Here is a 16,821-nt window from a genome sequence, read left to right on the forward strand (position 1 = left end):
GATTTCTTCCTTTTTTTTTTTTTTTCCTCTAACACTGCCTATTTTGTAAAGCAGCAATTGAAGAGAACTTTATCTGGAACAATGCCTTAGAATCCTTTTCCAACTCTATGATTAGAATCATAATTGACCAGAGGTCAATTACCCTTAAGAAACTGGATGAGGCTATAAAAAATCTTAAAGATAAGTTGAATCCCTTTGTATGAACGAAAGACTTTGATGATCTAACAGATGAAATAAGTAAGAAATTAGACCATTTGGAGTTGGACATTCTTGAGACCAAACAGAGGAAATAGATGATTACAAAAGAGTCACAAGCTGATTCCGGTGCCAAATTATCCATATTTAAAGCAGGACCCAGAGGTATTTTGACTATGCAGCTGAGGAAGGCTAGATAGCCAAAGTGTGTTGTGCCCCGATTTGAAAGGACCAATTTGCTGCATCAAGTGTATTTATATGTAAAGATATTTTTTTGTGTGTAATAAATCTGTACATTTTACTATAACTTAGTGCTTGTTTGTGTTCATCTCTTCCTGGGAGGATATCACATCAGGAATCTGACTTCAGGAGTTATCACATCCCAATAATGCTGTATTACCTGAGCCAGTTGTGTACAGGCTCATAAGAATGTGAGTGGGATGTGAACTATTTATTCTGTACACAATATATTTCACTACCACTGTGTACTACTATATTGCCGGGACAACTACTTCAGGGTGTTTTCTTTCTGAAAATATTTCTCAAAGTATGTCCATGGGTTTATGTATGGGTTTACATTATTATAATCACACGGGTGCGCTTTCCACCAATGTTTTATTGTTGTGTTTTACAATAATTGTGATGGCTGTGCTTTTGTGGGTCTAACAACCTGTTGTGTGAGTTTCTGACATTACACAGGGCAACAGGCTTAATGCCAGGCTAACAAGAATCCCCGTAGCTTTGTTAACTTTTGCTTTGCATCTGCTTTGAGCTAGGAGTTGGGGGGGGGTGCTTCTCACCACCTCCTCTGCCCCCCGCACGGTTCCCTCTGTATGTGGAAGGGAGCAGCTGTAACCTGATCACACTGTTTAAAGGCTACTGCGCCCGTCAGGGCACAGGTTCAGCAGTACCCATCGGGTGGCCCTAAGTGCATTGGGCATCGCTGCATCTGCAGTAGTGCCGCCACTCGTATAGGTTCCACCCGCCCCCCCCCCCCCCCCCATACATTTCTATTGGCTATGCACGCTATAACAATTTAGTGGAATATTCCCTTTAACTTTTTATTGAATGTTTTTTTGAACTGAAGGGAGTACATATTACTCAGTAAAGTCTTGTATTCTTGTGATTCTAACATATATCTTAAGGTTTATTAAAAACAAAACTTTTCTAATATTTGCAGGTACTATATGTTTGCTGATATGCCTTGGTATCAGAAAAAAATTGCTTCAACGCTGTTTGCAGCCTTACCCCCTGCTACATTTGAAGAGGTAACTCTATATATTTTGTGTGCTGTATGTGCTTCTATATACTTGTTTTTCTTTTAGATACACGTGACAGTATGTTTTTGTTTTTTTTTTAGGTTAAAAAATATAAATATTTAGTGACTTTGTGTTTTACAGTTGTGAAATGATATACTTGCATTGGGATTTCAGATTAATTTGAATTGGATTAAAATGACAACAGTTATGTAATATTTACTGGCTAGTCAGGGCTAGTGGCACCAAGTTTATTGTTCAAATTGAAAACACTCCATGGTTTCCTTTTTAGGCAAAATATTATGTGAATTGCTGTTTTATCTGTCTCTTTCCATTACTCACACTCGATATCCAAAAGTGGGTTTGGAAATTGGGGATTTTGTCTTCCTGGCATTTCTCGTATTTCCAAAACGATGACCGTGAGAAATTGTCATAACTTTAAAACATACGGAACCTACAGATAAATAATTCACATGGCTTTTCTTCCTCATATACAAATCAACTATTGATACCGCACTCACAATTGGTTTAAGAGAGATATATCCAAGTATGTGTAATCACACAGATATTCATTTAGAAAAATGCTTGTTATTTATTCTATTGCCATGTCTTCACAAATAATAACTTAAACTACTATGATATATACAATTCGTAATATACACCTCATGCCACTATAACTCCTGTGGTCATCAAAAAAAAACCACCAAACATCAATCAAAGCCCCAATACAGTCTGACAGTATCCGTTATAATTGTTGCTTAATCGCACTGTATGACTGAGAGTCCTCAATATAATCAGGATCCAATTTCTTCCTGGCAAGGAGACCTTATATTATTTGGTTGAAAAATGAAAAAATCTTTTAAAAAAAATATATATATATATACAAAGGGGAAAAGAATGAAAATTAAAAATATTTACAGTCCTAGTGTGTACACACCAATATGTCCTGTATTAGTAATATATGGGTAGATCTCACCAATGTTCTCTGCTGGTTTCAGTCTTGCACAGGATAAAGAGTTGTGGCTTATTCAAGCCTCTGAGCACAAAAAGACTCCTATTTAGAGTGTTGACTTTAAAGTGCTGGTGCTTCTAGGGTCCAGGATAGAGGGTCTCTCTGTTGGCGTCGGTGGGGTGCACGGGCTGTGCGCTCGGGATCCAATGCTCCCTTCAATGGCCCTGGAAGGGAGCATTGGATCCCGAGCGCACAGCCAGTGCACCCCACCGACGCCAGCAGTGAGACCCTCTATCCTGGACCCTTTTAAGCACCAGCACTTTAAAATCAACACTTTAAAATAAACAACTATGTTGTTTATGAGGATAGCTGTATTTTCAGCACAGATAATTATTTGCTCTTTAGCTGCCTCTTTATTAGCGACATGTCCTCAGGGTGAGGATTATGGCTGTTATCAATTGTGGCGCTCACCTAGTGTTTTATACTTTTTGTGATTTCTTAATTTGCTGCCCGACCATTAATCAATGTTGTGAGTGTTATATTTTTATTGAAAGTCAGCATTTTGTGATGCTACCTGCCACAGACACAGCCAATTCCTTTGGTGCTTTCACAGATTTTGGTGCTCCGCACTTAATATCTTACAACAATATTTATATGTACTCCTTTAATTGGCCATTACTGATTAACCCCTTAAGGACCAAACTTCTGGAATAAAAGGGCATCATGACATGTCACACATGTCATGTGTCCTTAAGGGGTTAAAGCATGCTCAGAGCAAACCGTTAAAATGGATCAGAGTATGTACCCTGCTGATTTGTTGTATAGCTTTATCTTTGCTTGATCTGCACATTTGTTTTTTGGCTGAATGATGCATTTGGTTTGTTTAAGTACAGAGGTAGTCACCTTTGGCACTCCAGGTGTTGTGGACTGCATCTACTATAATGTTCTGACAGCCTTAGTGCTGGCCGACGTTGCATCAACCTTAGTTTTCAGTAACCAAATTCTTAAACTCCCTGTTCAAGGAAAATACATTCTAGCAAGTCAAAGGCTTTATCCAGCTAAAAGACTGCACTCTTGCAACTTAAATTTTCTAGCCTAACGTGACACTGTGGCGTTTAAAGCGAATTCACCAGAATCTATACAGCTTTATTAAAATACTCCATAAAAAAAATAAAATCAAAATTAGTATGCATGCAGTTTTGTTTAGTGTGGGGGTATATGAAATCCTAAGCCTTCCCCAGCACAGACTTTCTGTGGCTGTCCAATCTCAGATGGCTTTGAAAAGCAGGTACTCTGGACAATTGCCTGCCTCTTAAGTTTAGATCCACAGAGCTAAACTACCAGGAGGTAACAGGACCAGCTGTCTGATTAACATGGTTCTTTTCTAAAGGCTCCTATTTTAAACCATGCTACATTTGCCATCTTTTAACTAATTTTTTTTATATGCTGTGTGTTTAACATTCGAGGAGGCTATATAGTTTAATAAAAACTAATGTGGCTAGGGAGAAATATTTATTTTACACAGTAGTATAATTGAAAGCCTGTTCTATTTAGTTTGGGTGACCATGTTTCATAAATCGGATTGCTTATTTTACATGTTTATACAGTGAAGTGACTAGTGCCCAACAGCGCATTCTAATATATATATATATAATTTTTTTTTGATAACTAGAGCCCTATAGGGCATTCTAAATGTTATGTCACTTGGTCCCCCTTATTCGACTTGTAAAATAAGCAATAACTTACCTGTAATTCAGCGTTGGGTGAAGCTGTTCTCACTGCTATCCATGCTTCCCGCACAGGTCCAACCATATGATTCTAAATGAATAGCATTTGACTGGATAAATCTCCCAGCTCAGAGTTGGGGAGGGATTGAGTGTGCGGTGTGGACAAGGTGTGTTGGCAGAGGTGTGGAGGGAGGAAACATACAAGCTTCTTCTTGCAGGGATGCTCACAGCATGTGCTGAAGACAGACCTAATAATTGAACAGTACTAGCATTAGGCAGTCCAGAACAGAGGTCCAGGCCGATTAAGTCACGTATGCGGGGGGTGCAAGTACCCTCGGCATGAAGGTGCAGATTACCCGGTATAGGCAGCGTTTCAAACAAATGCAGCTCCTATAGATTCCTTGCTCCGTAACCCTTTAACTTTTATGCAGAGCACTCGATTCTAAAATATTAACATGTATGTGATTGGATTTCTCAGGATTGTTCTTGAATCATGAAATTTGCAAACAGAAGAGACACACATGCAGCACAGAGCAGGAATAACTTTTCAGGAGATCGGAGGTGACCTAGAAAATATTAACCAAGGCCAGTAATCAGGAGAAAATATGTGCATAGCTGAGGGCCCTTTAATATGAACCAAGCTCCTTCATTTGTTATCTGATGGAATTTGTTACAGAGAAAAGTCTAAGTGTAGTGCAGACTTCTTAGTATCACGACCTTTACAAAGCCCCATAGAACACTGTTTCCTAGAAGAGTTATAGATGTGTATGTATAAAGAAAGAAGCTTGGATTTCAAAAAGTGAACTATACATTTATTTTGTATTCTTTATTTTTGCAGTGCATTGTAAGACAGGTAAGCTTGTATAAGCATTTCATGAGATGACATAGGACAATACATGAAGGCTTCAAATCTCATGTTGATGCTAAAGTGTTTATTCCATTTAAAGGGACACTAGTCACCAGAACTACAGCAGCTTATTGTATTTGTTCTGAGAAGTAGAATAATTCCCTGAAGGCTTTTTGCAGGAAACAGTCTTTTCAGAGATAATGCAGTGTTTACATTAACCTAGTGATAACTCCACTGGCCACTCCTCAGATGGCTGCTAGAGGTACTTCGTGTGGCATGGTTGCACAGTGGGAAGTACTGCCATTCAGTGTCTCCACCCTCTAGATGCAGACACTAAACTTTATTTATAGAGATGCACTGATTCGCGTCATCTCTTGAGTAGATGCTGGTTGGCCAGGGCTGTGTTTGACTTGTGCTGCCCCGATCTGCCTCCTTGACAGTGTTAGCCAATCTTATGGGGAAGCATTGTGATTGGCTCAGACCTCTACTTCTGATGTCAGCAGGCAGGTCAGAGTTGAATACAAGTAAGATTTTACTATATTTAGGGAGGAAAGACAGGGCCAGAGGGGCTAAATGGTGGGTTTTAACACTATAGGGTCAGGAATACATGTTTGTGTTTCTTTAAAGTGTGGTACCGGGCTTATTGACAGTGAAAAAGAGAAAGTATACACACTAGAGACCAGAATAATATATGTTAAATCGGAGTGTTCCCAGGTGTACCTCACTTACATCTACCAGCAAAAGACATCAAGAAAAGAAAAAAGTGGGAAAAACACCCAGTAAACGTAAAAAAGTTTAACTTAAATACAACCTGCAAAAGTTAATCCAGGGCAAATGAATCCTTATATAAATCTATAATAATAAACATAACATAGCGTGATACAGTAAAAAAAAATTCAAAAAAAAATAGTGTGGGTAGCAAACTCACAAACAAAAGTTGAATCGTGCTTCTCACCCCAAAATACAAAATTTTTGATTGCATTTAAACGGGTAGAAGGTATGAGCATATCTCCACACAGTGGAACTCTATCGCAGCGTGATCAGTCTTGAAATTGCCAACTTCAGCCGCAAAGAATAAAACAAAGAATAAAACAAAGTCCATATAAATGACGATCCAACTAGTTTTGTCCAGATAGGGGACTTCTTCAGGGATCTAGCAAGAAGTCCCCTATCTGAACGAAACGCATTGGATCATTTATATGGACTTAAGTTGGAAATTTCAAGACTGACCACGCTGCGATAGAGTTCCACTGTGTGTGGAGAAACTAGTAGAAGGTATGAACATATCTCCACACACAGTGGAACTATCGCAGCGTGGTCAGTCTTGAAATTGCCAACTTCAGTCCATATAAATGATGATCCAACGCGTTTCGTCCAGGTAGGGGACTTCTTGCTAGATCCCTGAAGAAGTCCCCTGTCTGGACAAAACTAGTTGGATCATCATTTATATGTACTTTGTTTTATTCTTTGCGGCTGAAGTTGGCAATTTCCAGACTGACCACGCTGGGATAGTTCCACTGTGTGTGGAGATATGCTCATACCTTCTACCAGTTTGTAAGTGCAATCAAATAAATAGTTTTCTGGTTTTAATCATACTTCACTATGACCTTTTTCTTTTACATATTTGAGGACTCCTGCTTCTAAGATCTACCATCAACTCTAGCTGTTTCAAACCCCTGGTGGGGTGAGAAGCCTGATTTAACTTGTGAGTCTGCTACCAACACTACCTTTTTTTTTTTTTTTTTACTGTATTACGCTATGTTATGTCTATTGTAGATTTATATAAGGATTTATTCGCCCTGGATTAACTTTTCCAGGTTGTATTTAAGGTAAAGTACCCCCCCCACACTTTTTTTCTTGTTATTGACAGTATCTACCCAATCTCCACATGCATATATACACATACTTTTTATGCAGTATTTTGACATGTACTAGACTAGCCTTATTGACTTTGCAAAAAAGATCACGCATTGTCTCCTGTTGTATAATTTGGTTAATGGCTTTGGTAGATTAAATTATTATATTAATTGGTCAAAGTGTTAAGGCATATGAAGAGTATTCTAGTTTACCTATAACCACCACCTTTTGGGATTGTTGTTGTGCGTTTTTTTTTCTCTCTTTAGAATGTAAAATAGCTTTCTATGTGACCGGTGTATTCTGTTCATTCTAAATAACGATGCCAAAATCTGGATGCTTTTCGGGTTTATGAATTAGGCATTGTGAGCAGTCCCAAGTGTGAAACTCCAAGTTTCAGACTTTGAATTAGGAACTACAAAAAAAAAAAAAAAAAAAGACAGAGCTTCCTACATCTTGGTCCTTTTTAGAGCAACAAGTGGAATTTTTCAGTGTGTGTGTTGGGGAGGGTTTTTGATAGTGATTAGGCATAAAAACTAAATGTTGGGGGATGGTGTTCTTTAGTGAATAAAAAAAAAATCATGTTACTAACAACATCACTTTCCTTTCAGGCTCTGGTATATTTTCAAATGGCTGAAGCAGGTAATTATGCTTTACTCTGTCAAGCATCCTTGTATATTTTATCACATAAACAATCAATATTACTTAGAGAACTAAAGCACATACATTATTAATGGGAGAACTGTGTTTAACGTCTTGCATCCCTGCAATGCAACACTGAAAACCAGAAAAGATAGGTTTTGTAAAGAATGCCTTAGTTAAAGTGGCACCATAACTTCATTAGAATGACGTTATGATGCAAAGAGGTCACAGGTAACTGTTTACATTCAGGGGTTAAACCTATTTATGTACAAAGCTGAGTTAAAAAGGTGCCCAGTCCAAAGCATCCCAATTGAAACCTGAGTTAAACGGAAGTGGAGGGGTAAGGAGTAGAGATGACTGACTCAAGTCGTTGGGGTTAAACCATTCGCTAATAATAAGCCGGTGCCCGAAGTGTTCCTTCTAAGAGGGTCTCCAAGCACCATGACCACTTTAGTGATTTGTAGTGATCATGTTGCCTGTAGTCTGTATGGGCAGCTTCTTGCTATGAGACGCTGCACATGCAGTGTTTAACCACTCTGTTGAAAGACATAACTACATCTGAGGTAGGACATTACCTGTGTAACTTTAGAATATTAAGCATAACTTTACTTTAATTACTCAATGATCTCACTTTTAAGGAACACTAGTATCAGGAAAACACGTGTATTCCCAACTCTGGTTTAAAAAGCACTGTTTAGGTTACCAGCCCCCTCTCCTTACGTTTAAAAAATTATTTTACTCCCCTTTTTTCCCCCCTCTTGCCACGGCTGAGATAAAAAAAATTGACGGTCTTAGCCAAGGAAAGCATTTACAGGCTATTGTGAATGCGGCCAAACTCTACATGGAGATGCTGATTGGCGAAGTGCAGAGATACTATGACTCAATGCATCTCTATGGGGAGAGTTCAGCCTCTCCACACTTTGAATGGAGACTCTGAACATCATTGCTGCACTGTGTAGCACTGCCCCAGGAAGCACCTCTAGTGGCCGTCTGAGTGAGTGCCACTAGAGGGGTTACTAGGCAGTAATGTATATTTCAGAGAAAAGGCACTATTTACATTAAGAAGCCTACAGTGACATCCTAAAGACACCAGAACAAATACATTAAGCTGTAGTTGTTCTGCTGACTAAAGTGTCCTTTTAACATTTGTCATTTTCTCACATATAAATACAATGTCTATAGATATGCTGCAATAAAGGAGTTTGTGTATATATAATTCCTTGAAATTTTTTCCATTATAGCGGATCCAAATTTCTATAGCAAAAATCTACTTTACCTGGGTAAGAGTTATTTAAAGTTGAAAAACAATGAATTGGGCTTGTTCTGGATATCCAAAGCAAAGGACTACCCTGCACGATCAGAGGAAGATCAACAGGTAATCTCTTCAAAATCAAGCATTTTACACTAAAATACCAGGCCAAAGGTTTTATAATCATGTGGAGAACAATATGAAATTAATACTACAATCACAGTATGCTAGTCTCTCAGTGTATGTTAAATATAATGCAGCATAATGTATTAGAAAAGTTACTTCTGATCCTGGAGGTCCTCTCTAGATTTATTGGCCCCTCTAATGATTCTTGTAGAGAAGTGTTTGCAATGTATCAAACAAATGCTTCACTCTATAAAGACCTCACACTTATACCTTGAACAAGCATTTAAGGACATGTCCTCAAAAACTAAAATCAGTCTATTTCCAATCACCCCACACTATGGACTTTGGAGGTTAACCGTTCTAAATTTGTCTATGGAGAGGATGATGCTTAAACTGTAATGCCTAATTGTAGCCACTAGAGAGTTACAATGGCTCAGTTGTTTTGTAATAGCTAGGCTTAAAGGAACACTTTAGTGATAGAAATAAAATGTTGTTTCTAACACTGTTTCCATTACAATGGAGAATGAGCCTAGAAGATGCTTGGGAACTTCCTTCATTTTCAGCTTCCAACCTGTCAAGTTTGAATTTCCCATCCCGAAGAACATTGAGCAAAAGCCATGGATCTTGGGAGGTAGACACTCCTAAGGATGAGTGTCAGAAGCAGTGGTAGAAACCTTACTGGATTTAAGGAAGTTGCTCCCTTTCTTCATACCATAACATTTGGGCCACATTTCAAGAAACTTTTTTTTTTTTTTTTTTTACTTTCTCCAGAAAGCTTGTACCAAAGCTTAAAAGGAAATTCTAGTGCTGGGAAAACAAAGTTATAGCTCCCTATAGTACCCCCTCACTCAAGTGTTAACTTCCTGTCCTTACAGCTGAGGATCAACCTATAAATGATGCTGCTGCCATGGAAATCAGCCAGGAAGAGAAAATTAGGCTGTTGGAATACATTGTTATACTGCTTTTGTGGAAACTGTTACATTTGCATTGTATAAATGTTTTGTTAAGACAACAATGTTAACAACTTTCCCTTTTCAATTTTAGGTCCACAAAGAAGCTAGTGACATACTGAAGTCCATGGGACGATAATTCAAATTGTGATAAATTCTCAAACATTTTAATTCAACCAATACAGGTTTTTTTTTATTATAAAAAGGTATAATTATCTGTTAGCATTGTGTCTAAATAAAAGTAACAAAAGTATTGTGTGACGTTGTTGACCTTTGTTCTTTTGGAACCATCAGAGATGCTCCACCATTCATTCCACGGTTTGTAGTAAACAGGGCAGAATCGGCGAAAAACTCATGTAGATGTTACCATATAAATTCACCTGAATGAAAATGACATTTAGAAAAGGCCAAACTATAAACAGTTATGGGACAAGAATATTTTACGCTGAATGTGACTAGACATTAGCTCACGTTATCTATGCATGTTTCTGGTTAGTGGCCCAGGCTGCACTGTGAATCTGGTTTCACGTACAACAAAAGAAAGAATGGTCCTTCACACTACCTTTTGTGTGTCAACGCTCCAAATTTAAGGATCCACACAAGTGAGCAACTTTTTGGCCTTCTGTGAAGGCTTTCACCTAAATCAGAGACATCGCTTACTTGTTAGATCTTTAAATTTGAAACCCTAATATACAGCCCTTAATGTTGGCTAAACCTCATGGGAATTGAGATTTAGAATAGTTGGGGGTTCTCATTCCCTGAATTTGCCTTTGAATTGGTTTCGCACACACAGGAATAGACTAACATTAACAAGCACACAGACAGTAAAATGTGTCAAATGGATTTTACATCTATTTACAATAAAGGATGATTGATAATCTAATGAGTGGGTGAACACTGCAGAGGTTTTGAACATGCAGCCTGAATGCTAAAAATTGACCATTTGTTCATGATTAAAGAATTCTACCTCAAGAGTGAAGGTTTAAAACGGTGTTTGCACTAAATACTCATGGAAAGCAGAAGTATAGAAGATAAATTCTGAACTATAGTATAAGCACTTTGAATGCAGTCTGGGGGAAAAAAATAAATTACACCACACACTGATTTGAGATTAAAAAAAATTTAATTTGTCATTTTCTTTTGAAAAGTTTGCAATGTAATCCTGGTATTTACACTAGACAGCTTCAACTCCTCATCCTGTCAAGTCTAAAAGCCTGTGGTTCCACATTGATTGTATGCTGCGTGCGTGGTGCTAACACCACTCTGCAACTGTGTGAGGCAGAACCCTTGTTGCTAAAGGGTTAATTTGAACACTGCTACCTACACCGGTACATCGTTCCACTCACAGCTCCTCTATATTTGCACCATTGAAGAGATCACCAGTTATCACACTGAATACATGAATTGGGCAGAACTGGGCATTTTCTGCCACTTTAAAAAGCCAGCAGCAGTTTATATTTTAATCAAGTCTTTTTTATTTTTTTGGGCATTAGCCTTTAACACCATTTGTTGGCTGCCATGCAATAATCATTTGTGGTATGGATGTTGTATACGGAAACCACTGATCGCAAAGTGTTTCTTATTGAATAAAGCAGGTCCAGTCCTCCAATGGCTGTGATTTTCTTTTTGTATACTTACAACTCTATAAAACTAGAGTTCTCAGTACATACACAGTTATATAAATCTTAAAATAAAGTCTTCGGTCAGCATTTTAAAATTAAAGTTATTTTATCTATTCTGTTATTTGAAGGGGAAATAAATAAAAATAGAAAAGGCTAAAGTGTTTTGCATATCTATGTGGAAGAACAGAAATATCTACGCATTAGTTTCAGAAAGATCACTGTACAGACTAAACAGCTTATATACAAGTAAGAGTGTGCAATGTTACTTGGCTGGACAGAACACAGATGTCCTTTAGCATTGTGTGCGTCTTAGACACAGCTGCTATTTATTCTTGGCCAAAACCTTCAGTTTCTTCAATTGCAAAAAGCAGCTTCTCTTTTAACTGTTCGTAGCTTTTATAGGGAGGCAAATCCAAACGGTTGAAACTGTGAACGAAAGGGAGATGTTAGATGTTGTGCAAGTTGGGGCAGAGAGCAATGAAGATGGTTTACCCAAGAACTCTTAAAAGGGACACTGCGGGCACTACCACTATTTCATCCCAAAGCAACATTCCTCCATGCAGTGTGAGCCATTTCTGGACATTTTAACACTAAGGATCCCCCTGGCTACCCACAACACAGCCCTGTCTAAAGGTATGGCTAAAACAGATTATACACTTGCTTTAATTCATACCAGTAATGGGTGCTGTGATAAGCTGATAGTGGTCAGCTGCTACTCAGGCTAATATTTTATTTCCACAAACATTAGAGGAGACGGGCTGCTGGGAACTTTTGTTTAGTATTAAAAATAAAAATAAAAATAGTTTGATGCTGAATGGAAGGATGGCACCAGGGGACTCCAGGAACTATAACCATATTAATGAGATGAAGCCTGCGGCTTACAATGACTATTTGTGGCCCAGCAGAGGCAGCTCTCTAAATCGCCTTAAGGCAGACTAACATGTCGGGTCCTCGGTCTATGACCCTGCTCCACACTATACCACACCCCCATCCTCCGGCGTCGTCCCCACCCAGTCTCCCCCTCCCCATCACATTTACCTTACCTCTCCATGTAACACTCCCTCCTCCAACCATGTGACACTAACCCTTCCTCATTCTGCCACACCTGTCTCACAGTACTGGTTTATGTTTATTTCAACCATCACATTACAAGGTGATCAAAATTTTACATACCATGTATGACTTCTTGGCAGCCATGTTTCTTTGCCAACTTTCTCAATACAGAATTTCTGAGGTCCATTACTCCCTAGATTAGAAAAACTATTATATGTAACTTTTCCCAGCAGAAATCTTAAAAACAATACGCTTAGCAGTCCTTTTACACAAAGTAACATTCAGTGTTGCACTGCAGGCTCTTTGAAAAGAACAAAATGAAAAAAAAAAGACCAAGGGTTTTTGGGAGAGAGTGGCCCTTTTATCTTTAACCCCTTAAGGACACATGACATGTGTGACATGTCATGATTCCCTTTTATTCCAGAAGTTTGGTCCTTAAGGGGTTAAAGAGCTCGTCCTGCAGGAGTCACTCCTTCAAACTTGTGGAGGAGATGCCTATCTGGTTGTATCCTATGTGCAAAAGGAACAACCCAGTCATAAATACAGCCTAAAAAAACAATAAGGTACCTCCCCGGACATTGTTTAGCGTATGCTAGTGATCCAATAGCTTTCAATGGAAATACAGAGCTTAGAGCTCTGCAAAGCTACAGCATAGCACAATTCACTTAGATTGGATAAACCATAAATGTGTTCTGTACAGCTCTAAGTGGAACTGCAACTTGCAATAACTTCTGCTACACAGCCTGTTAGGATACTACAGTTGTACTTGACCTAACATATACCGGTAGTTGTATTACATGAGAGAGGAATACACTGCAGTTTGGGAAGAGAAACTGAATACCTGGGCTTATATAGCAAAATGTTTATTATATATAAAAAACAAAAGTCAAACCAAGTTTTACAATGCATATAAGTGTTTCTACAGTCCACTTTAAATTCAATTAATTTTATAATCAAGCACCCCCAACTACACAAAAACAGTCAGCCATCATTAGGCAATTTCATTTTTTTTTTTTTTTTAAAATATAGTTTAATGATTCCAGACAGCACTGCTTTGCAGACAGTTTTAATGTCAAATGAATTTACAAACCCCATAACAGAGAAGGTCTGTCACACCACTAAAAAAGTGGAACATCTGAAATTAGGAAAGCATTCAGCCAGGCCCATCCAACAGTAATCAGTCCATAAGCAAAGGCTTAAACTTACCCATCAACTCCGCAAATCCGCCCAGAGGTAACCTGCAGGTACCAGTGACAAATTGGAGTAACCGAAGTCGCACCTCATTGTCCATTTCCTTCACAAACTGAAACAGAAAAGTTGATTTCCATTTGTAAATTTTCTTACAGTTTCTGTATACTGAGATAAATTTTAACACATGACAAATTGTTCAGCAACAATACATTTAAGATAACTTTAAGAAGCATTCTAACTGAAGAATATATACAGCTCTAAAAATAAAATAAAGATACCATTCCATTTCCATAATCAGCATCCCTACATGTATGGCAGCCATTCTATGACATCTCTATTTTGCCATCCTTGTCCTTTCATATCACAGAATAGCGCACCTCCGCTATCAGAAATTTTGCTATCAATCAAATTAAGGACTATTCTGTAAACAATATTTTATTACTTATTAGTGTTGTTTAGCATTTCTACACCAACATTTGGCGTAACCCATTTTTAATGTCCACCTCTAACTGAAATTATTTAGGGCACTAAAGTGTTTCTTTAAGGTCAAGTTATGAGGTTTTATAAACACTAATCTATGGCAAATTGAATATTAAGTGATACACCAATAGCCACCCATGCAAAAGACAATTTTATATGAACTAAAGTATTTAGAATAGTTATTAATCAGTTATAGATTACCTGCCAGAACCAAATGATCTGCTTGCTATTTCGTGTATAATGACGATACACTGTGTTCCGCTGCCAGTCTGATAAATCCACTTCCTGCATTCCGCAGAGCATCACCTAAGACATCACACATGCTGTTCACATTCCACGTAAGTAAATTCTTGCATTGAAGCTCAATATACAGGTTACTAGTGTAGTGCGAGATCTACATTAGCTATGCACAGACAGGGTGACCATACAGAAATCATTACAGTACTGCAGGATACATGTGTTGGTATGGTCACTTTAGCTATGAATCAGGTTATTCAGAAAATGAAATACAACAAATTAATGCAAACAGACAGACTTGAACTGTGAGTGAGCCACATTTTAATAGTCCGTCAGTACTGTCTCCACCTATAAAACACGCTGTCTTGGTTTGGACGTTTGGCCAACTCTACAATAAGTTATGAAACCATGTTACTTTGTGTATTAACCCCTTAAGGACCAAACTTCTGGAATAAAATGGAATCATGACGTGTCACACACGTCATGTGTCCTTAAGGGGTTAAGCAGCAAACAATTTCTGAAGTTACTAATAGAAGTATGGGGTGGACTCTGCATAATGTCACACAGCATTCTAGACTGAGTGCAGTAGAAGTATCAGTCTCCATATTGTAGTGTTAAAGTTTATTATTTTTTTAAATCTGCTTATCAGTGTGTAGATGATGGATAGGTTTACCTTCCTGTAGATACAACTCGGGAAGTAGCTATTCTTATAGATTGTGTAGCATTTGATTGGTAAATCTAGATTACCATTTTATAATTGGGTGCTAAGCTCAGAAAAACTTGACATTATCCCTGTATCAGCAACTTGCACCCTGCACAATTCATCATGATGAAACTTGGCAAACAGTGAATAAACATTCAGGCTGAACGGTTTTCTCATTTCTTTTTAACTCCCCTATTAACAAATGTATCCTGTAACCACAAAAGGTCCATCTTTAGATGCCAGTCTCAATCTGGTACCTGGATGTCAACATTAAGAGCACTGGAAACATTTTAAGGATGCATATACATTTCAAAATGTGTTTTGTGAATGTTACAAGCAAGTTATATACAAACGTTATGACATTAAATTCGTAATGAATATCCATATCGTGCTGGGTTAGTATAGTCTAGGACGGTAAACATGTCACTGAAAAAATTGAGTCTGTTAGATTTGAGTTACTTGGGAGGAAGGGCAACAATTCATGATTTTAGGGAAAAGGAAAAGCATTGGATTGGTTGAGATCACCAAGGAGGAGGGCAGGGCCAAACACCGGTTTAGCCGATAAGCATCTCCACATAGAGATGCATTGAATCAATACATCTCTATGAAAAAAAGTTCAGTGTTTCCATGCAGAGGGTGGAGATGCTGAACATCCGTGCTGCACACAGTGCAGCACTGCCCAGGAATCATCTTTAGTGGCCATCAGAGGAATGGCCACTGTAGGTGTCCCTAGGGAGCATTTCTCTGAAATTAAGCGTTTACAGCAAAAAGGCTGCAGGGACTGACCATATTTACCAAAACAACTATATTAAGTTGTAGTTCTGGTGACTATAGTGTCCCTTTAAATTACACAATATAATCGGAACCGATTATTTTTTTTTATGACAGCTTTACCAACCCAGGATCTAGATGCTGCAAGAACCCTCCTTTTAGGGAACACCAAAGACAGAGAATACCTAGACGCCGCATTCTGTGCTGAGCGGCGAGGAATGCGGGCGCCATCTTGGACCGGTCGCCGCTCTACTGAAGCTATTGAAGAACACTTGGAAAGCCCATCTCACTAAAGGTAAGTGAAGGACTTGGGGCACTTATAACCCTTAATGCCCCTACCCCTACCCCTACCCCATGTCATTAATTCCCCTACCCCATGTCATTAATGCCCCTACCCCATGTCATTAATGCCCCTACCCCATGTCATTAATGCCCCTACCCCATGTCATTAATGCCCCTACCCCATGTCATTAATGCCCCTACCCCTAATCCTTAATACCCCTACACACACAGTGTTAATACCCCTATCCCAGCACACAGTGCTTAATATCCCTACAAGAAGCACAGGGGTATTAACACTGTAGGGGTAGGGGTATTAAGGACTAGGGATAGGGGTATTAACACTGTGTGTGTAGGGGTATTAAGTGCCCCAAGTCCTTCACTTAACTTTAGTGAGATGGGCTTTCCAAGTGTTCTTCAATAGCTTCAGTAGAACGGCGACCGGTCCAAGATGGCCGCCGCATTTCTCGCCGCTCAGCACAGAATTCCATAGACGTGCGGCGTCTATGTATTCTATGTCTATGGGGGAACACATTATGTACCTGCACTCTGATTGGCAGCACATTTTATTTTTAGAGATAGATAACCAGGCATTACTGGTGCAAGAATCAAGAAAAAAGGTGGGGTTTGCATATGATCTAAAAATGACCATACTCCCTGGCAAGTACATTGCAGCAGTTGAAACCG

The 16,821-nt window shown here is 38.6% G+C and overlaps 2 protein-coding genes across 4 annotated transcripts in view; one reads left to right on the forward strand and one right to left on the reverse strand.

The window, feature by feature from the left end:
• Positions 1-10,744, forward strand: part of RMDN1 (regulator of microtubule dynamics 1) — a 31,063-nt gene extending 20,319 nt beyond the window's left edge. The window contains exons 7-10 of the mRNA XM_063451277.1: positions 1,376-1,463; positions 7,443-7,473; positions 8,715-8,848; positions 9,893-10,744. Coding sequence (XP_063307347.1) covers positions 1,376-1,463; positions 7,443-7,473; positions 8,715-8,848; positions 9,893-9,937 — 298 coding nt within the window. The 3' untranslated portion in view covers positions 9,938-10,744. The remainder of the gene's footprint in view (positions 1-1,375; positions 1,464-7,442; positions 7,474-8,714; positions 8,849-9,892) is intronic.
• A 173-nt stretch (positions 10,745-10,917) lies between these two features.
• The window catches only part of WWP1 (WW domain containing E3 ubiquitin protein ligase 1), a 100,130-nt gene continuing 94,226 nt past the window's right edge, over positions 10,918-16,821 (reverse strand). For all 3 annotated transcript variants that reach the window (XM_063451274.1, XM_063451276.1, XM_063451275.1), the window contains exons 21-24: positions 14,346-14,450; positions 13,680-13,776; positions 12,594-12,666; positions 10,918-11,846 (exon numbers count right to left, since the gene is read on the reverse strand). In XM_063451274.1, the coding sequence (XP_063307344.1) occupies positions 11,747-11,846; positions 12,594-12,666; positions 13,680-13,776; positions 14,346-14,450 (375 nt within the window). In that variant the 3' untranslated portion in view covers positions 10,918-11,746. The remainder of the gene's footprint in view (positions 11,847-12,593; positions 12,667-13,679; positions 13,777-14,345; positions 14,451-16,821) is intronic.

Source organism: Pelobates fuscus, chromosome 4 (assembly GCF_036172605.1).
Source record: "Pelobates fuscus isolate aPelFus1 chromosome 4, aPelFus1.pri, whole genome shotgun sequence".
Lineage (NCBI taxonomy): Eukaryota > Metazoa > Chordata > Amphibia > Anura > Pelobatidae > Pelobates > Pelobates fuscus.